At 53.9% G+C, this 21,819-nt stretch overlaps 3 protein-coding genes across 3 annotated transcripts; 1 reads left to right on the plus strand and 2 right to left on the minus strand.

The window, feature by feature from the left end:
• Nucleotides 1-3,146: 3,146 nt before the first annotated feature.
• On the minus strand, nt 3,147-6,219 carry NCS57_00273700 (Alpha-1,4 glucan phosphorylase; the record flags this gene model as incomplete). Its single annotated transcript, XM_053052759.1, has 7 exons — nt 3,147-3,554; nt 3,603-3,675; nt 3,739-4,655; nt 4,708-5,217; nt 5,268-5,533; nt 5,586-5,906; nt 6,057-6,219. 7 exons carry the CDS (start codon nt 6,217-6,219, stop codon nt 3,147-3,149), a joined length of 2,658 nt encoding a protein of 885 aa, XP_052918005.1.
• Nucleotides 6,220-9,892: 3,673 nt separating this feature from the next.
• Nucleotides 9,893-11,239, minus strand: NCS57_00273800 (uncharacterized protein; the record flags this gene model as incomplete). Its single annotated transcript, XM_053052760.1, has 6 exons — nt 9,893-9,992; nt 10,047-10,285; nt 10,339-10,468; nt 10,522-10,650; nt 10,706-11,051; nt 11,116-11,239. The coding sequence occupies 6 exons, from the start codon at nt 11,237-11,239 to the stop codon at nt 9,893-9,895; spliced, it is 1,068 nt and encodes a 355-aa protein (XP_052918006.1).
• A 7,983-nt stretch (nt 11,240-19,222) lies between these two features.
• On the plus strand, nt 19,223-21,580 carry NCS57_00273900 (UDENN domain-containing protein; the record flags this gene model as incomplete). Its single annotated transcript, XM_053052761.1, has 4 exons — nt 19,223-19,506; nt 19,561-19,987; nt 20,039-20,251; nt 20,312-21,580. The coding sequence occupies 4 exons, from the start codon at nt 19,223-19,225 to the stop codon at nt 21,578-21,580; spliced, it is 2,193 nt and encodes a 730-aa protein (XP_052918007.1).
• Nucleotides 21,581-21,819: the final 239 nt, after the last annotated feature.

Here is a 21,819-nt window from a genome sequence, read left to right on the forward strand (position 1 = left end):
AGGCTTACCTTGCTATCGGCGCAATAACCCAAAGCAACAGGAGAGCGGGTATACGATGCGGTGAAGAGCCCAAGGGAGGAGGGAATGGGCGAAGGGACAAGGATCGAGTCGCGTCTTCGAGTGTCGGCCAAATGTCGATCGCTGGCTATTGCGCTGTTGAACAAAGTGCCGTTGGAGGGAGGAGATTTTAAGTTTGTGTCTAGGTAGGAATCACGGGACGCCGAGGAGGGAGGAATGGATCCGAGGCACTGTAGGTAGATGGAGGATGAAGTGGGAAGAGGAGGGAGAAAATGGGCAAAGTCAAGAGGAAATCAAGTTTACCATCTGGGAAGGAGGGTATATTAGTAGTGTTCCGTACCAAGCCATGGACGACGTGGATGCGCGCACCGCCGGTTTCTGCACGATGTCTATTCTGTCTTGTCCCACCAGGCCAGTCAAGGTGGGGGAGGAGGGGGGACAACAGCTCCGGGGAGGCTTGATTACTTTTTTTTCTTAGAGCTAGGGTCCGTTTGATTCTTGCTCTTCCCTTGTCACCGTGGTTTTTTCTTCCGTCTTTTCTGTGGGCAGAATGGTGGAGGGAGGACCCTTGCGCTACGGGGGAGTGAGGGGATCGAGATCTACGTGGAGATGGGAGATTCAAACATGAGAAAGCTGAGATGAGAGAGGGGATGGCGTCTATCTTTTCTCCCTTGGTTGAACTCTGTGACGAAACCAGGGTCCTAGGTACTAAACCCTTTATGCAAGTCCCTCCTGGTGATGGGGATGTCTTGGTTGAGATGGCTGATGTCGGTGTTGCTGATAACTGATGGATTTCTATCACAACTGATGAGAGTTGAGTCGGTGAGAGTGAATCTCGGCGACATACATACGTAGGAGCTTAGATGAGACGAGGCCATATACCAGTAACAGCTTCCAATGTTACTGGCTTCTTTCATGTACTGACTGTATCACGTTCCGCTCCATGGTCGCCATGAATGGCTGCCATGATGGAATCCACACCAACCAGACCGATAACCAAAAGGCATGAATGTATGGCATTGACTGCCTTGCCCTGCCCTGCTCCGCATGGATGGGATGGGGCTGCGCGCACATGATTCATGCTTCCCCTCTCCCGAAACTTATCGCACAATTACAGCTTCAACTCATCATAATCGTTTTCTCCGCGTCCCAGAAACCTGCATTCTTTGCTTCGCGCTGCTTCTTTACATGGCGCCCATGACGTCACCCCGACTCTACCCCTGTCGCCGGGGTGCTAGCTTGACAGCACAACGCACGTCCACGTCTGCAGCAGCGCTTAGACCCCCTTTTTCCTTTTTCTTCTTTTCCAACGGGCCAGGACCCATCACCAGAGCCGCTTCTGGTTGGTCACCTTGTACCTCTCCCGCGCAACTCGGCCGGAGAGGTACTTCCATCGTCGATTCACCCTGTCGCAAGACCTCTCCCGCTCATCGTGAAATCAAGGCGCGGATCGAACAGGGCCCGAGAAACCTGAGTGGCGGGGGTTTAACTTGAAGCCCCCGCCGTTTACCCCCCCTCAAAGCAGGTGAATGGACATCTTCTCCCTTCTAGCGTCCAACGTCCAATGCCATCCCATCCCGCTACCTGGTTACTGTACCGCGCTGTATCCATTCTGGCTCCTCATCACGCGCTGCGACGCTGCAATTACTTATTCAGGATCCCAGAAAAACTGTCGGCACCGACGTCATATGCATAAGCCACAAATTTTGCCTTGAAGTCCCCTGTTTGTCTGGGTCCCACAGTCTTGAGGGTTGGGAATGGATCCATTGCCAACATCAACAACACCTGCCCTGGACTGCGATGCTTGGTGAAGGCCACCAGATATCTTGAGTGAGGAATGAAACAGTCAACTCTCTCGACGGTTTTGTTTCTGTCGTTGTTTTAGTAGATGTAACATAATGTGGTCAAAATGTTGATCATCTCTGACTTACACACCTCAACCACGGAGAATCAGAAACACTTATATACAACTCCCCCGTTGTCTAGACTACATAAACAAATTGCAATACAAGACGCCTGTCTCCAGCCCGGGATCATCGCTGTCCATCCCTAGCTTCCTGATCTTGCCCTGTCGATCCTCAACCTCGTCCCGTCCATCCACCTCCCATCTCGGAATCCATCTTCGCCTTTCCCCTAACCCAGCAAGATGCCCCCTACCCATCACGCATCGCGGATCGACCCAGCCCCTCCGTTCGAGACCATATGATCGACAGTGTAGTGCTTAAAATGCTCGCCATCGGCGCGTCTGATGCCCCATCTTGGGATCCTTCCAGAGCCAACAGGCTGAGGGTGCGGCCTTGCCGAGCGATCCAGCTCGTCGGTACCGAATAACGTCTGATCCACTGCCCACAGTACGTACATGAGGCCTTGCGACCGTTCTTGGGGCGTTTCTGGCTCAACGATGCCATCCCACTGTCATCCCCAACCTAGGGCTAGGGGTCTTGCGCTGGCTATGAACAACCCATCTCCCTCTACCAAGACCCCCCAGGTCCGACTAACGTTAGAATACGACTACATATCAACGGTCGTCTTGTTCCTCTCCCTTTAAACTTGACCTACACAAAACAAAAGCTAATTGGTGGGTATTCACCCGAGATGCTAGTGCTCCAAGCCTCTAGAACCTCGCCCCTTTTGACGCGTGACCTCTCAACTCCACAGCGTAATTCTATAGTGTCCATGATCCTCCCCAAAATCTTGCCAATCATCTCTTTCCCAAATGTCTATTCAAGTGGATGTCCGTTGCCACAAGCTATGTCTGGCCAATACGGTGAATTGCAGTAGTTGTGCTTGGCAAACCAGACTACACATGCTCGCCAATCTCCACCACTAGCATGGTATGTCTAGCACCCAGACACTTGCTGGTCTGATTTACAAATCAAAAATCAAAATCATTGCTACGAAACCGGCACAAATTGTGGGAGCAGTAAACGTACTCTGCCAATAGATCGATGTGTATCATGCTCGTTTCATTATCAAAGGGAAAGCCTATCCGCCATGAACACTTCTCATGACCCAATCACCCTTCATCAATCTGCCTAAATCCCTCTCTTCCAACCTGCCAGCTCTAACCTACGCCGGTTGCGAGTTTATCCCTATCCCTTAATCTACCCCTCTATCATGATCATGATCTAGTCATGGACAACCAAAGGCTCCACATTCCAGATGCCCTCGGCATACTCATCAATGCAGCGGTCGCTGCTGAAGAAGCCCATGCGGGCAACAGAAATGATCGACTTCTTGATCCACTCTTCCTGGTTCTTGTACGCCTCATCAACAAGGTGGTGCGTCTCGTTGTAGCTGTGGAAGTCATCCGACACCAGGTAGTAATCACCATGGTCGCGCACAGCCGCGATCAGAGCACTAAAGTCGTGGACTGAGCCGAAGGTGCCCTTCTGAATCTCGGCGAATACCTTCTCCAGGTCAGGGTCGATGGTGTGCGAGCCATACTGGTGGGCGTGGCGAAGGTCCTCGACATCCTCCGCGAGGTTGCCGAACAGAAAGATGTTGTTCTCCCCAATCTCGCGAGTGATTTCGATCTATATCAAAGTTAGTCTACTATATGAAGATGCTCGTGTTTTACTCACGTTGGCACCGTCGCAGGTTCCGATGATAAGACCACCGTTGAGGACAAACTTCATGTTGCTGGTACCCGAAGCCCTGGATGACCTGTCAGCCGATTGTCTCTTGATGATGTGGAGCGTATGCTCCATGGTAACTTACTCAGTGCCAGCGGTGGAAATGTGCTCGCTCAGATCCGAGGCCGGAGTGATAATCTCGGCCTTGCTCACATTGTAGTCGGGCAGGAAGATGACCTTGAGGAGGTCGCCGATGTCACTGTCGTTGTTCACCACGGATCCGACGGCGTTGACCAGATGAATAATCTGCTTCGCCATCCAGTAGCCGGGAGCAGCCTTGCCTCCGAAGATGGAGACACGAGGGACAACCTTCTTTCGCTCCTCAGGAGACAGGGCCTTCAGAGTGAGGTATCGATGAATGACACCAAAGATGTTGAGCTGTTGGCGCTTGTACTCATGGATTCGCTTGACTTGCACGTCGAAAAGCGACGATGGGTTCACAGTAACGCCGGTGGCGGTCTTAATGAGCTTAGCAAGTCGGACCTTGTTGGCGTACTTGATCTCGGACCACTCCTTGCGGAATTCCTTATCCTCAGCATACTTCTCGAGCTGGTTGAGAGTTGTCAGGTCCTTGAGGAAACCATTTCCGCCACACTTGGAGGCGATGAGCTCAGAGAGACGAGGGTTAGCCTGGTGGAGCCAGCGGCGAGGAGTGATACCGTTGGTCACGTTGGTGAACTTGTCAGGGCCATATATCTCGACAAAGTCCTTGAAGATGGTGGTCTTGATGAGGTCCGAGTGCAGCTCAGCAACACCGTTGACCTTGTGAGATCCGACAATGGCGAGGTACGCCATCCGAACCATCTTAGGCTGGGACTCCTCGATGATGGACACACGGCGAAGGATGTCTCGGTCGTTGGGGAAGGCCTTCTCGACCTTCTGAAGGAAGAAGAGGTTGATGTCGTAGATAATCTGCAAGTGCCTTGGCAGAAGGTGCTGGAGCAGACCGACAGGCCACTTCTCGAGAGCTTCCGGCAGAACAGTGTGGTTGGTGTAGCCGAACTAGAGAATTGTTAGACTGTGACAGCCTAGCTCATATAACATTAGGACTTACAGTGTTGGTCACAATCTCCCAGGCGAGATCCCACTCGAGGTGTTCGATATCGATGAGGATTCGCTGCAACTCAACAATGGCTAGTGTAGGGTGGGTGTCATTGAGCTGGATGGCCACCTGGTCAGGGAACTCCCTCCAGGGGCGCTTGGCCTTCTTGAAACGGCGAACAATGTCGTACAGAGAGGCGGCAACCCAGAAGTACTGCTGCTTCAAGCGAAGTTCCTTTCCTCGCTCAAGGTTGTCATTGGGGTACAGAACAGCACTGATAGTCTCAGCTCGCTGCTGATCCGCGACCGAGCTTTCGTAGTCGCCGTTATTGAACTTTTGGAAATCAAACTCTCCGCCCGAGGCCTTGCTTGACCAAAGTCTCAGGTTGTTGGTGGTGGGCGTATCATAGCCGGGGATGGGGACATCGTAGGCGACGGCCTGGACAATCTCACCACCCTCCCAGATGGAGAGGGTCTTGCCATCCTCATCAGTAGTCTTTCTGACGTTGCCGAAGAATTGAATCTGAGAGCCTAGGTTACCAACAGTTGCTTCATTTCATCCCATGTACTTACATCGACAGTCACGTCGTGTCGGGGGAATTCCCAGGGGTTAAAGTCGAGCCAGTAGTCAGGCACCTCGACTTGGTATCCGTCGATGATTTCCTGCTTGAAAATTCCATATCGATATCGAAGACCGTAGCCCCAGGCAGGGTAGTTGAGAGAGGCCAGACTGTCAAGGAAACAAGCGGCGAGTCGGCCGAGGCCACCGTTACCCAGCGCAGCGTCGTTTTCCTGGCTGATGATGTCCTCAATTCGGAAGCCAAGCTCGGCGAGACCGGCTGCACGTTCATGTCAGCAGGCAGTCATAAGATTGAATCTATCCCTTCTTACCCTTGGCAGTGTCCTTTTGGCCCACGTTCAGCATGGCGTTGTCCAGGGCGCGGCCCATGAGGAACTCAAGACTGAAGTAGTAGACACGCTTAGAATCGCGGTATGTCTGACGCTGCTGAGTTCTGTTCCAATCAAGAATCAGGCGGTCACGGAAAGCCAGACTGGTGGCAGAGTAGGCAGCATGTTCGTCGCAGTTGAACATGGAACGGGCAAGGGTGGTCTCGACATGACGGACAACCTCCTTCTCGAAGCCATCTTTGCCAGTGAATCCACTCGACTGGTTGCGCTTCCATGCTTCGCGCTGGGGTTCGGGAATCGAAGCTATTCAGAAAGTGTAAGCGAGAGCCTAGAACCGTACAGATTGAGGGAACAGAATGCCCGCGACAGAGAGCAGCAAGAGCCATTGACACGGCACAATGGCACCAAAGCACCAGAAAAGGCCGGATTAATTAAATAGAGATAAAGTCATACCTTCAAAGCTCTTGATCTCTCCAGGGCCAAACCCCGTCGCGGTTCGGGTGTGCTTGGGACGAGAGATGCCTGCGGGGCCAACGGCACCCTGGATGTCGACGATGGGGGCACCCATGGAGGGGCGCCTCTCACGGGTGGGCAATCGCTGCTGTTCGGAGGCCATTGCTGCTAACCTCTGCGGATTTCACTCGCTTGTTAGTCAAATGACGCTCAAGTGGTGAAGGAGGGAGGAATTGAGAAGAGAAGAAGGACAAGAGTTGGTGGCCTCGGGGCAAGCCCGCGGCTTGAGTTAAGTAATGGCCACTCTCAGGTCCCTTGTCTCTGTGAAAGCGAACATCAGATCAGATCACCTACCTCAAGGTTTACTGATGCCACAGAGCGAGTACGTCAGATAAGGCGACTGGCCAGGCGAGACGAGACGCACCACAGCTTGGGGTGGGGGAGCGGGGTCGGAGGTGCAAGGTAAAGTCGCAGTAGCTCGTTGCGTGCCCTGCTTGTGGTGGAGGGTGAGAATCCAGAGATATATAGGGATTCGGGGAGCAATGAAGGAGGAGTCCGTCCGAATGGTCCGGTAGAGGCAAAGGATGGCACAATTCTCGCGCAAGCCCGCCGAACACAGAAAGCTGAAGCGGATGAAGCCGTCGGAGGAAGCGAGCGGCCGACAAGCTTCTTAGACCTGGGCGGATCCGATGAAGCTTGGGGAGCAGGGAAGCTCGGTGGAGTCGACAAAAGAGATGGAGCAAAAATGGCAAGGGGGGAGCGAGAGCGAATTCAAAAAGAGGTGGCGGATAGGTGGGTTATGTGTCAATGGAAGAAAAAATTGATGCTCAAAGGACAGGACAGGATCAAAGGAAGTCGAAGAGGATGACAACCAGAGTTGAGGAGAGGAAGAACGTGGGAGGAGGGAGGGATGAAGTAGTAGCTTGAGCAATGGATGTGGGAAGGAGCTTCTCCTCCATCATGACAACCTCCCCTCCATCTCCATACCTACCGGCCTCATCAACAGCTGCTGGTCTAGCTGCCCCTCTTGGCCACCCCCTCGGTCTAATGCCAATAGCATCAATTCCTAGCTCTTCCCCGGGTCTCGTCTCGTCTATTTTTGCGTCGGGTTGCCCGCTAATGTCCTGCCGCCCCTCTTACCTACCCCGACGAAGATGAGCACATACCTGTGGTGCCTTCAGCAACCGTCCGTGGTGCTCAGCTGGTGAGAACCATGATACCTCCCCCGCAGCAGCACTCGGTGGCATGACGACATTGTCGAAGCACACACCTTTGGATCCTCCAAAGCAGCCGCCATTATCATAATCACAAGCTTGCGGGTGCAGCACAGCATCGCATCGCATCGCATCCGACACCCTACCCTAGTGAACGGGAGATGCTGCAGCATGAAACCTTGGAAGAGGATGCTGTCCCCCGCAGACGCCCACACCCACGCAACGACAAGACTGGAACCTCAGCATTGCCCCTCCAACCACGCACCCGGTTGACCTTGAGAGAGAACCTTCGGAGCCTTTGCAATGGCCGGTGAGCACCGCCGCATTCCTTACAAGTTGACCGTTTCACACCTCTGCTCTGCTTTCCCCTCTCACGGGACGGCGCTCATGGCTGCTCATCTGCCCCTCCTCATGCCAGCCATGGTCGTCCTGGCTGCGAATCCAGACCGTATCTCGGGCCCCATTATCCCAGCCAGCAGCTTGCAGTTGCAGCAGAGCTCCATCCCAATCGACCCCCTCCAGCAAGCACACGAGGGAAGCTCGCCTTAGCGGCCCCCTCTTACACCACGGACTGCGGGGCCGCGGCGTCCGGAGTCTGCCATCCATGCGGCGGACCTTTTCTGGCAAATCGAGCCCAATCCCACCGCCAGATATTGGCGCTATCAGCCTACATGCCGCCTACATACTGTACGTACTGCGTACATGCTGCTGCTGCTGCTGATGCTGCTGCTGTAGGAGCATGGAGCAACCGTTTTGAAGATTGTGGTACCTACACACGAACGCCTCGTAACAAATCCCAAGATCTAGAATGTCTCTGATGCACCCGTCCCCCGGTGACTATTTGCGTTCCAGCAGAGGTTGCCAGCGGGTAACGCCCGAGACGGTTTACCAACATTGCCGGGCTCGGCCTTTCAACTCCCCAGGCAGACCTAGCCGTTGGGGCAGAGAAGCAAGATATGGATGGCAACGGATACGCAAAACGTTCTGCCCCCCTGCTGTCCCGTCTCACATACTCTCCGTACACCTGGGCGTCTTCCAACATGCTGCATGTAGCACCAAGATCGGCACCAAATGGCCGGCGAGTTGCTGTGGCCTGACGCAGCCCCGTTGAGAGCTGCCAAACCAAGCTCCATTGTATTCATGCAAGCTGCCGCGCCTCCTCCATCCCGCTTCTTTATTGTCAACCTCTCTTGAAACCACCTCGAGGTGGAGGCTACTCTGTTGCCCAATCCCCGTTGACCAATCCACCTCTGACCTCCAAGCCTCCATCACATGGGCCACAACATCCATCTCTCGCAGCGCCATCTGCCTGCTAACTAACGTCCTACTGACCGACCTGGCTTGCTCCATCGATCGACCCGTTCATATTCAGAGGTCAAAGCTCCCAGCCACTCCCCATCTGCCAAGCCTTTCTCCCCTCTTCCTCTAAGTGCAACTTCAAAGGCCTCACTGCTCGGGTCTTGTTCCTGGCCAAAACCCTATTGCATCTAAATCTTGGGTCGGCCTGGCTTGGCCATCATGAAACTTCTGTCGCTTTGGGAGGAGAGATAGCTCGACACGCACGATGAGGTGATTGGACGTGTTCTGTCCTAATTGCCGATTAGATGCTGCAGCTGGGCAAAGAGAAAGGATAAAAGTCCATCTTTGTCCAGTCCGCTTCTTCATTCGGCCGATATACCATCATCCACCCATCTCTGGGCAAGCCACCTCCGCCCATTTCCAGGTAATCAACCTATTGTCCCGTGCTCAATAACCAGCCTCATTGCGTCACCAACAAAGATCCTCTTTCACTTGCCCCTGGTTGCCTTCTCCCGGACAAACAATACATGCTTGGCCAATGTGGACGGACGCACACCCCCAATATCATCAATTCGTCTCGTTTGAACCGAGGGCTATGTACTCTGCGCAAAATGAAGCAATCCATTAGCATGCCAACCTTGACCTGCTTCCCTGCACACGTTCCCGTCCAGCTCCGTAAACACCACTCTCCCTGGAAACCATGCGCCTGCTCCATCTCACTCTGAAAACCCGACAGAAGCCACAGGAATGTGACTAGGGTGATGTCTCCGCTTTGTACCCCCTTCCTGGCCCCAAGACGACGAAACCAGATACCAACCACCAGCAGCTCCGTGCTGCCATTCAGGCGCTATTCATAACCATCCCTCTCATTTCGTACAGAGCTCCATGCCTGGGTGAACAGATCCAGAGCCCAAAATCTTGACTTCTCACAAGGTCTATTGGCCCACAAAACAAGGCAAGAGCAGGGGCGAGAAATATAATCCAACAAAGAAATTGTCCTCGTGCTGAGCGCGTCTGTGTTCGGGAAGCCTTGGCTGACATCTGCTGTATTGGGTTCGCTTGCGTCTCGAACACTCGCGCCATCGTTGCCGCGCTCTCGGCATTATACAGAAACGAACTCGATCGTGAGTGAGTGATATTGATCAGAGGTGAGCGTCCAAAACGAGGAAACGCTGTGTCGAAACGGAATAAAACAATGATCGTGTAAAGTCGAAGTCGTCCTCCCTCCCATGTCCCCAAACTCCGGTTAATGCTCTCGACGCCAGCCCACAGTTCCGTGTCCTAACATCATGGTCGAAAATCAAAATGCGCAGCGCTTCGCAATCAGAGAATGCCCGAATCCTTAAGTGCGTTATTCAAGATAGTCTCCTTGACTGCTGCAAAGACGAGCCGGATGTTTGACGTATCTGTTGCTTGTGTCAAGCTGGTATAGTGTTAGAGCATCAATCTCCTCTGCTTCATTACGCGAGCCACTTACTGAGGGTACAGATTTAAATGTGCTCTGTTGACCTGGTTAAAGCGCCAGAGCAAATACTTGGCTGCTTTGTTGACATCATTGCCGCCTGAGTAATCTGGGAAATAGTTTCCCAGGGGAGACCTGCTCAGTTTTTGCTTGAAGATATCCACCTTGTTGAGGAACAGGATGATACTAGTTCGCATAAACCACCGCGAATTGACAACCGAATCGAACAATAAGAGACTCTCCATCATTCGGTTCTACTCTTGACGTTAGCGCAAATAGCCGGGGATCCAGCCTTGCTGTAGCTCACCTGACTGCTTTCCTCGAGCAATACTTGATCGTACTCGCTCAATGCCACGCAGAAGATGATTGATGTTACATTCTCAAAGCAATGTATCCATTTCTTCCTCTCGCTGCGTTGACCACCCACGTCAAACATGCTGTATCGGCGTTAATACACAGACTTGGTGCTCACGCCCAGTACAAAACTCACTGGATGCTCAGCTGGCCCATCTGGAATCTCGTTTCGTAGATACCTGTTGTCTTCGTTCGCGCCCGGAGGACATCCATCTCGTTCGGAAGGTAGTCGGATCCCACTATTCGCATCGCCTCCTGGAAGAAACTGGACGGAACAAAATTAGTATCTGGCCATGCAAGGCAAAATGGTCATAGCCTACTATTCAGCCGAGTCCATGAGATAGAACTCTGTCTGGTGCTCCATGAGGAGATCTTTGGCTGGGTCATTCCATAACGACTGTACTGCAGCGCCGACTTTCGGGTCGATCTGTGCTTGAGGGCCCGATTCGGCTTGATACTCCATCAGAAACTCGGCGTGTGCCTTGTTCTCCTCGTTTTGGGGTTCGATCTCGAATTGTTGCATGGCCATAATAACGGCCTTTGCGCACTCGACGAGGTTTTTGAAGACTGTGGGCCGATAGTTGTACAGCTCATCTTCTGAATAGCCCTTAAGGTGGATGATCTTCATCTGCTTGACGATAGTCGACTTTCCACTTTCACCAGAACCTATGGCTTGGTCAATACGATGCATCTTGGGAAGCGCTGCACGAGCTGCCGTGAACGCCCTTACCTAGCAGCAAGATCTTGCATTCCTTCCGTAGTCGCTTAGAATCTTCTTCGAGGATCTTGTCGATGGCCTGACTCTTCTTCTTCTGTTCCGCCTCCTCATTACTCGAGCTCATGCAGGCGCCCATTTTGCCAAATTGCGACGCGAGCGACAGTCGGCTCTCTCACGCGAGGTGGATGGTGGAATCGAGATCGGGTTCAATTCGGGTGCGCGCGATACGACGTTTAGAAGCGCATGACGTTCGCAGTAGTCCGCAGGAAAGCTAACGGCGTCGAGGGATGTGAAGATCCCCGAGAAGCAGGCGGTCTTGGATGGGGTTCTCGGTATCAAGATGTGGTTTCGTGTCAACTTTGTTGGATTCAATGATGATCAACGGCTGAATGCGGCAGAATTACGGCGAGGCAGCTATGTGCAGAGGCAATCGGGAGCGGCAAGGGCGGATGGGAAGATCGGTTGTGGCGGCCGAGGTAGTGCGAGTTTGAGGCTTGAAGCTTTCGGAGGAAGTATTGTCGGAAGGATGGCCGAGGAACAGCCAGCGATGCCGAAGGAAGTTGACAGATGCAGGATGAGAAGTGCTGGAGCGACGTCGAGGCTGGAAGGGGAGTGTTTGGCGGTGGGCAGGCGAGAAGAAGAGATGGATGGATAGACCTTGTCGCTCCAGATGGACGGCCGTAACCCGCTACGGCACGGTGCTGGGGAGCTCGTGGAGGCAGGGCGAGCGGGCGAAACTAAAAAGGTACAAAGGCACCAGGGCACCTCGACGATGACGAGACACAGTTGGCGGAGCGCCACCAATTGGCGAGGACGAGCTGGCAGTGGAGAATGAGTGAGAGCAGGGGTGTGGGCGCGACGAACGAGTGAGAGCGGGTGGATGAGGAGAATTTGTAGGGAGCCCTTTTTTTTGGGGAGGCTTGAGGCTTGGGCTTGGGGGGTCGAGCTCGATGGAGCTGGCTGTGACCGGGTCCAAGGGGGGTCCGCAGAGTCAACTGCTAGTACCAAAACGAGGGGTGCGAATCAAGGAGGCGGTCTTGAAGGATATCGTTGGCTGAAAGGACGACCGTTCGTGGATGTCTCTGCTCTGTCGAGTCTTTCGAGTCAATATGAATGTGGTCTGGGTCGCGCAAGTGAAAGCGGAATTGGAAGCGATGATGAGGAGCAGAATCTCCCCTTATCGTCAACTGCAGAAAAATGAGGTACCTGGGGAATGGCCAACGCGTATGGAGATGAGGAGGAGATGACGGCCAACGCTGGGGGACGGCAAAGTCGAGGTTGAAGTGAGATGAGGTGAGGTGGGAAAGTATAAGGTTGGTACCTACCTTACTTTCCCGCAAGTCTGGAGCTCAAGTAGGAGCCCAGGAGGCTGCGAGGGTACAGGTAGTACCTGCTGTTCTTGGGCACTGGGCTTTCAACGCTACAGCAGGAGGGCAGGGATCAACTGGAGGGAGCATGGGGGGAAGCCGACCTGCCAGAATCAAATAACACTCATGGCATCCATCACCATTCACGCTCGAGCAATACTGTCTGTACTCCATACCTCCATATCAAACCCACGGGCAAGAAGCAACTCCGGCGTCTCGGCGGATGGAGACGCAGCGCATACGGACAAGAGCAGCACCGACACCGACTAATGGGTTTAGCCGCCGTCAAGACTCGGCTGCGACGATGGACTCTTCCGGCCCGGTCAGAATATCAGTTGATGGCCAAAGAATCGACGGAATCGTACCGGCTGGCCGGCAGCCCAGGCCCGGCTTGGGCTTTTGTGCCTTGGGCGTTGAAGACGTGTCCGTCGTGGTTGGGCTTTCCAATCCATCATCCATGCTTGATGAAGCCACGACGTCTTGATCCGTCCCGTCGGTAATGTTTATGATGGGAATTCCAGAACACCCTTCCTCAAACGATTGTTCCATCTGCAGGGCCCCCATCAGAAGGTATTTGTATTTCACACAGACATTGGATGCTAATCGAGCCGGTTGAAGGATGGGATCTCATCAAACTGCGAGCCTATCAGCCTGGTACGACTCTATGAGTCCCAATGAGGAAAAGAGACCAGGTCAGACCATGTTGCGCTTTGCACCCGGCGATAGCTAACAGCTGGTGGTGCCAGCTTTGGCCTCTCGAATTTCTCTTGTGGTGGTCAAAGGTGCTGATCCTTCACAAGAGAGAGTCTGGACCCTTGCCCTTGAACCTCTGGGCCTTTGCTCACCCGCGACGAACCTACATACATGGCAAGCCCAAGACAGTTCCTGATGGGCGCCATCTGTCCTGGAGGCTGCGCCTGGTACCGGCCTTCTATTCAGTTCTTCACCGGCCGATTTCCTAAACCGGGACTGTCCCCCTGCTGTTCTCTGCTAGAGCGCCTTGTAGCCTCACGCGCATTGATCGACCCCTTCAAAAACACATCTCCTGTCGACCGATGTCTCAACTCACCACGCGCGCTTGGCAAAGGGGCTGCCGGGCTCTGCTGCAGACTTGCTGTGTGGGAAACAGCCCTGTCCAGCATATTGCCGCGAAGAAGCGGGCGAAGAAAACAGGACGGCAATGGTGGGCTTGTTTTGATGGAGGCGAGACGAGACGTGGGGGAGTGAATACCTCGTCGGGCGTGACCAAACAAACACCCGACAGGCAGTTGACATGCACGCAGACTGACCCACGATGAATCTGGAGCGCGTACTGCTCGAGGTCAAGATGGAATGACGGGTCCGGTGGAGAGAGTGCGCCGCCCGCACATGGCAGCCCTCTCAGCCCCTCAAGCCCCCCTCAGTTTTCGTTCAACCGACGCCCCCCGGTAGGTCCCATTCCCCGTACTGCTGCTTTAACGACTGCCCAAGGGCTCCTCGCTGAGGGCGCTGCCCGTCGCGAGAAGACTCGATTAGGCTACCTAAGGTTGAGGCGATTTATCCGCATTCCATTCGCAGCCGATAGCAATCGGCCAGCAACCGCACCTGTATCGAAAGGGATCTGCCAGTCTTTTGGAAATAGCAGGCAGACGGGCCGAGTTGGGAGACTAATTCTTGCTCACGTTTGCGGACGGACGACAGCCTCTGTTAACCCCAAGCTCAAGAGCTTACGCTGCTGGTCCAGTGGCACCGTCTCTTGCCAGGGGTTGGGGGATCCTAGAGTTTTGGAGTGGGGTATTCGGATGGGAATTCCTCGCTGCCCGCCCTCCTGGCATCCCCTGTCCTTCTTCGATTTACCTTCTGCTTCTCATGCTATGCTGCATTTGATTCTGCCTGCAGAAACGCCCGGCCAGTTCCTAAACCCTTACCATCTCCTTCACCGATCAACCAGGCTTCCACCTCCCAGGCATGGCAAGGCTCGACATGCACGGCGCACCGTTGTACAATGGCTTGGCAAAGCGGATGAGGTGCCGTCTTTGATTGGACGACACAGCCTTCAAGTCTGTGTCAGCATGCGTATCGAGAGCCGAAGCTCGGTGAATAGGCAGGTGAGGCAGCTTCCTGTTGTTGTCGTTCACTCGCACAAGGTGGCGATGATCAAGTTATTCTTGGACTTGTACCAACCCCGAGGGTTGGCAAATAGCTGCCCCTGTTATTGACTATCCCCTGAACTCCTCCAGAAAGATCGTCAAAGGGTGCAGCTTGTCCTTCCACATACGTACTCGTTTCTGCCCCTGGTTTGCCCAGCAGGGGCTGGTGACAAGGTTGCCATCGTCACCGAGTTTCCAGCTGGCTTCCATTGAAATGTGTATGCCACAACCCGGGGCGTGAGCACGGGTTATCCATGGGCAGATATTGCAAGATGGGATCGTTCTCTTGTTTACGTGCAATTCAAGCGTCCGCAAATCAGCAACCCCTATCTTTACCCCGTTCTTAAAGACCTCCTTAGTGATTGGATCGACTTGCTAGTGCGAGATTGCTTTCAACCAGGATGGCAAGGAGCGCCGCACCATTTCTGTGACCGCAAAAGCAAATTGAGCCACACAGCTGTGCACAATTCGATGTTTCGAGCGCGGTAACGAATGTGTTACTGCCGGACCCATGGTGCCGCCATGGCTGCGTCTGTCGGCGGTTGTTTCCAGGATGTGGAGTGGCGCGCAAGCTCAGGGTTGCTGGCAGGTACTGTATTTTCCCCTTAATCTTTTCTTTTTACAGACTGCCTTGGTGTTGTCGGGATGATACATTGACGGGTCGAGGAGGAAACGAAGCGCTTCGGGATCAATCGAGTGCGCTTTGTGATAGGCAAGCTGAAGTGTGGCTTTGGATTGACGACTAATTAATCCTCAGCCCTCAGCATGACGTTCACATCCAAGACTGTCGCCTGTCAATGGATGTTTCTTATAAAGCTCTTGAAGGGAAGCCTCCCCTTGGTTCGAAATAGACTGGTGAGTCTCGGGCCCTCATCTCCCTTTCGTTCCTCCATAGCATCTTGCACACCTGGTCCCCAGACTGATGGTCTGTCAACAGGCAATCTGGTAGAGAATGGTATCTCATTAACTGCCTTATTAAAGATTGAATTGTTTCCGAACGGCGCCGACCATTGGGCGATGTTGTTCCTGGCGACCTCGCTCTGCATCGAAACTATGCCCAAAGCGCAGCAATGACCGACATGCCAACCCCACAGCTGCAGCCACACGCCTCTTGCTCGGCTCTCGTTTGCATCTCAGAAAGAGACAGCTCAGTTTTGTTTGTTGGTAAAGTTGCTTCTTTGATCTCCATTCAGGGACTCAAGCAGTTGTTGCTTCTTTCTCCTGTCAGCTCAACGTCTGTTTTGACACAAATACTAGCCGAGTTCAATCTCCCTGAGCTCAATTTAGCGTCCGTCACTCATTACTTTGTACGTCCGGATACCGAGTACTCTACAGAAACAGGTCCATGGACCAGGCACGGATGACAAAGCCGCATCCGGTATGTCGATCAAGGGCACTAAGGCTCTCAGTCTTTGAGAAAATGCGACCGGAAGCTAAGTTTATGCAGCTGTGAAGTCTTTAGAAGAGACATGGCACTTTCGATCCCTGGTGTCTTGGGTGATGGTTGTCTCAGCCACGCCACGATCCTCGGTTTGGCCTTGCTTTTGAGCTTGCGTCCAGACCGTAACGACGACTCGTTCAGGTGGGAGTTTGGAGGGCCAATCACGGATAGTTTACCAGCCTGGCTGTGTTGCTCACACGGCCTCGACGACCAGGCATATGTCCGGCGTAACGATTTGTGCTAATGTCGTTCTTGAGGACTATGGCAACCTGAAAGCACACAAGTGAAGGAGAGGAATACGCCGATGGCCATCTGCCCGAAGAATGGCGTTCGGCTAACTTCACGGGATCTTGGCGTTCTGATTCAGGAGAGGGCTCACTTCCAGGCACTTGTCTCACAGAGACATGCTGAACCTGTTCGTTTGGCTTGGCGAGTTTACCCGAGATTCTGGTCTATCGCGTGATGCATTCCTCATGTTTGGACCGTGTCCCGGATGGCGTTGGTCACCCCAAGAGGCCATTTCCCGTCGTGCCTGTCTCAGGAGGACCGTTTTGCATTTACCAGCACGGGGCGCCAACGACATGCCTGAGTTACACGAACGATGTGTTCTAGACGACCCTGTTTCAGTTTACCTCGCGGGATGGAGACGGTGTTACGATGGCGTGCCTTGTCAAAGATGCGGCTGCTCTGGTCCTGAGTCAATCGAGATGTGATGTCCAAACTGGAAGGACCTATGCCTCGGGCTGTTACACTGAGCGCGAGGCTGGTTTTGGACATGGTCTCTATCAATCTCTTGTCAGCCTTGACCATGGTCTGGCCACTGCTTTTAAGGTTGGTTCTGGATGTGCCGCTTGATATGGGATGGGATGGGTGAGTGACGGGAGAGGACGGGCCGAGACCACGAGACAACGACATGACGCCAAACCTATTGCGACTGTTGGCATGTGCTGCTTATCCGTTGATAGAAGAGCCTCATTGTCCTTGTGCCTGGAGCTGGTCCACCAGTGGCGATGACTGTCATGATTGAGATCCAAGCAAAGATGCTAGACCAGCACGCGGGTCGGGAAATAAACGAGACACCAGAACATCAAGAGGGTCAGTTACCCAGGTCCCCTTAAGTAAAATAATTAACCAAAGATATGTCATAATAAAGGTAGAGCTTGAGACCTTCTTTGCCTATTCTTATTATACTCTATCTATTATCTTTAGGGGAGAATAAGCTAAAGAGTTTATCTGAGCATCTCTCTTTTCCTCGACCCAGGTGACCAGGCCATGACACGAAGTGGTGCTGGTCACGAGCCTCGGTTAGTTAGTTTGGATGGAGCCAGAGTTTGGGTGATCTGGACCAGTTTCTTTCCAATCCGGATCGGTTTGACATTGGAGGATCGGCAGCGTTCAAGATAAACTTTGGGCGGTTGAAAGATGGCCTTGGCTTGTCGTGGTCGTCGTCCGAAGTTGGATGTTTGGCCGAAGCACGGCCAATCGAGTCGCTGGCTCATGCACAGAGGGTTTAGAGCTGGATGATTGGTCAACATAGAAATGACCGAGTTTCTACTGTACTCTACAGATACTGGACTGCCCTCGATCTAGCGCGAGCAAGCCAGTTGCTTTGGCTGAAGGGCTGTTTGATGCAGTATATCAGCAATTGAAGGAATCATAACATGATGCTAGCTTGTGAGCACTAATGGGACTCTTTGGATCAAGGCAGGTTGTTGCTGATAACTTACTCACATGGATGGATACATAACTAGATGCCATTTCGCGAACTATGAGCGGTATTGCATACACTAATGTTTGAATGCTCGCTGACTTGCACTCAGGGCCTCAAGTTACAGCCCGTCGGGTTGGATTTCATGTTGCATGGCATTGAGATATGTAGTCGGCGTGGGAGCAATCAATCAGCCACTCCTGAACTGGTTACGTGATGGTGACGCCTGTCTTTGCTGTCTCTGCTGCTGTTCACGGCCACGACGACAAAAGGCGTCGCGCTGCGCTGCGTTGCGTTGCGTCTTTGGCGCGTGACCATGGATGCGGTAAGTTCTTGGGAACAAGTCTGAGGCTACCCAAGGTAGGCGATGCAATGCAAGACACGTCGGCTTACATGCGATGCAACCACGGCGAGTCGAGCGACAATGGAGCAGTCTAGGCTAGCACAACACAGCACAGCACAGCAGGGCGCAAGTGTCGAATACTTGCTTGTTTGTTTATTCTGCATGCGAGAAGCAAGGCGGGATGGGATGTGTACAATTGGTGCCGGGGAGACGGCGATTGATATTGGCATGAAAATGATGGATGAAATGCTGCTGGGATCCGTCAGACAATTGCCCAAAGAGTCTACAGTGGAGGCCAAGGGCAGGATCTGATTTGCTGGGCTCAAGGCTCAACTCCAATGGATGGAAGCTGATCCGCCTTGAATTTTGTTGCCAGGGATGAAATGACCTGAAAGTCGATCCGATGTATGGATATGCAATTTCTGGTGGGCAATTTCCAGTGGAGGCCACATCAGAAGCTACGTTATCAAGACGCGGCGCGCACCATTTATCCATCCATCCCACCAAAGCCACACCCGACTAACTACCTAGGTACAGGTACAGGTACAGGGGCCCCTCCTCTCTCCCGTCCCGTCTCCCCTCGAAGAAAGACGTCAATGATGCAAACTTTTTGAGTGTCTCGGCCTTGACCTTTTCATCCTTTGTCTCTTTAACCTTTTCGTCCTGCTTTCAGATAAACCCTCGCCCATCGACCGCTCAAAATAAACAACATCTACGTCTGTACGACTTGACCCTGTCGCTCGACTCGCCCGCTGGACTTGCTCCATCTTCGATTGTTCCAAGGGAGACACTGACCGCCTCATCGAGCCCATCGGCAGCTTCAACATCGCAGCGACGACACGGAGCCTAGATTGAAACGCCGATATCGAAATTATACTACGAGCTGTTGATGATTCGGGCGTCTTGACGTCCAATCCAGCTCCCTCGCTCCCCTGGCATCTCCAACACATCCATCGTCCGCGCAAACCACCCCTTTATCGCGCCAACCAAGAACTCCACCGTCATCGACCGCGCCCCGTCTTCGCCCAGCACGGCGGCACGTCTGCTAGGCGCATATAGATAGATACATGGACGACCTGTAGCGCCGCCCAAGGCCGGAATATACCTACCACGCACCCAAACCAAGCTACCATGAGCTCCGACGAGTCCCAGCCCCAGTCCCCGTCCCCCGCCAGCGGCCTCGGGGCCCCCGATTCCAATGACGACCTCAAGCCCGTCCTGTCGCCCATCATCCCCTCGTCACCCGCGTCGCCCGCAAAGTCCGACTTTGTCCCTCTCGTCACCGTTGTAGGATTCCACCACGCCAGGGGCCCCGAGGTGGAGGCATGGTTCGGCGCCGATGAGGGGAGTGATCCAGCTGTCGACTATAACTGGACGCTGCTGCCGTTCATGGCTCTGAGCGATGGCGCGCACGCGTGAGTCGCTATTGTCTTGTTGAGAAGGAGATGAGGGTTGCTGAGACGTCACAGATCCGAGGAGGACTTTTCATACTTTACACTGCTTCGCCCAGAGACGGACGAGAAGCCCGCCACGTCGCTATTCGGCATCTCGTGCACCCGCCAGCTCGACTCGTCCCAGCTCATCAACCGTCCCGCCGACGTGACCCGGTCCACGGTGCAAAAGGCCGTCGTGGTCATCGCCGACAGCCCCCAGTTCTTTGGCATGCTCCGTGAGCGCCTGAGCGTCGTCACCCAGGCCTGGTTCGCCCAGCGCGAGTTCACCGACGTCGAGATCCTCCGCCGCTTCCAGGAGAGCCTGGCCGACGAGAAGGCGAGGGGCCTGCTGAACGACCACGTCGACCGGGACCAGTACCTGGGCATGAGTCTCCGGGAGCTGATCCACGAGTTCAAGTGGCAAACACTAGTTCTGCTCAAGTGCTGTCTCCTCCAGCCCAAGGTGCGACTGCCCCTGTTCGAGTCGATGCATGCAAAACTGACCATGGTCTAGATGCTCTTCTTTGGCTCGAAGTGTGATCGGTTGTGCATGATGCAATTTTCTCTTTTGTCCTTGATACCCGGCCTCATCCGCAACCTCCAGGACAGCGCAGACCCAGAACTAAACAATTACGAGAAGAGCCTCACCAAGCCCACCAGCTTGCGCACTAGTGATCGCAACTCTCTCCTGTGCTACATGGGTCTCCCCCTACAGATATTTGGCAAGGTCCGCACTTGGGAAACCAGCTTGATTCGTGAGAAAAGACTATCTGACATTCATGACTAGGGGAGCTTATTCGGCCCTTATACGCCTCTGCAACAACTCGACATCCTTGCAGACTTTGGCACCAAGTCCTATATCGTCGGGAGCACCAACTCGCTCCTCCTTCAGCAAAAGGATCGCTACAGCGACATTCTCATCAATCTGGATGAGGATTCAGTCACCATCAACTCACAATCCCTCAGGAGCGCCCTGACCCTCACAGCCGCCGACAGGAGGTGGATAGACTATCTGACACACGAGATTAATGAGACGTGGGACGAGGCCAACCCCAGCAGGCCCAAGACTATGAAGTACGTGGGCAGTGAGGAGTTTATCAGACTTCAGTTTGAAGAGTACATCCTCGCCCTTATCTCATCGGTCAAGTACCACAACTACCTCGCCGCCAACCCCAACAACCCACGCGCCATCCTCCCAGAGGTTGAGGGAGATCCCATCTTGGACTTTGGCCACGACTGGGTAGAGGCCTGGAAGCGCACTGAGAACTACCGAATGTGGAACGCAAACACCGATTCTCACCTCTTTGATATTGTCGACCCTCGTCATCCTTGCGCTGGAGGGCTCAACATTGAGGATGTTCAACGCCGCATCGCAGAGCAGGTCAAGGAGCTGCACCTCGATGAGCGCTTTGCTCAGGGCCGTGAGGTCCTTGGCCGCAACTTTGCCGCCGGTCGTGAAAAGGCTTCATTCGTCCTCAACAAGCTGTACTCGGACATGGAGGCCCTCCGTGAGGCCCAGCGTCGTCGCGCAGAGGAGGCCCGCACAGCATCACCCCCGGCGGATGGCACGCCGTCCGCACCCCCTGCTGGATACGACGTGTCAAAAGCCCAACAGTCAGTTCAGTCGGCTGGCGCCAGGGCAGGCGCCTACATCGGTAGCTGGGCGGCCTGGGCTGGTGAGAAGCGCCGGACCAGCGGCTGGGGCGCTGGCTGGGGACGCAAGACGACCCCCAAGCCCACTGAGTCGTCGAGGTCGGGCAGCCCCATCGAGAGGGACTATCAGATGATAAGCGCCCCCGTTTCGCGAGGGGGTAGCTCGGATGATGCTACGGCGCGACCGGGTACAGGTGCGAGCTTTAGCGAGAGCATCCTCTCCGGCGTGAGCGACTCGCCCGGCCGGCCAGGGACAGCAGCAGTGTCCAAGCCTCTACCGGGCCCGCCAGTGCCGGACAAGGATGAAGACGGCTTCCGGACGGAGGGTGTCAGGGGCTCGAGGGACAAGACGTCCGATGTGAAGCCCCTTCCAGGCGAGAATGGGATTACAACCAAGGATTGACTGCAGCATGTTGGAACAAGATGAAGAAAAAGATGATGAGCCAATTGTAAAAGGGCAATGTCATGATATAGCTAGATAGGATAGGTCAGCCGTGTTAGTTAGCGCACTATATATTGGACGAACTGGGGGTGTAATTCATGCGAGTCAATTCACACACATCATCAATCTCACGAGACGCCTCGAGAACCCGTCTTTGGAAAGAGTCTACTCTTGAAACATGCCCTGTTCTTTTTCCTGCC

The sequence above is a fragment of the Fusarium keratoplasticum genome, chromosome 2 (assembly GCF_025433545.1).
Source record: "Fusarium keratoplasticum isolate Fu6.1 chromosome 2, whole genome shotgun sequence".
NCBI classification, from domain to species: domain Eukaryota; kingdom Fungi; phylum Ascomycota; class Sordariomycetes; order Hypocreales; family Nectriaceae; genus Fusarium; species Fusarium keratoplasticum.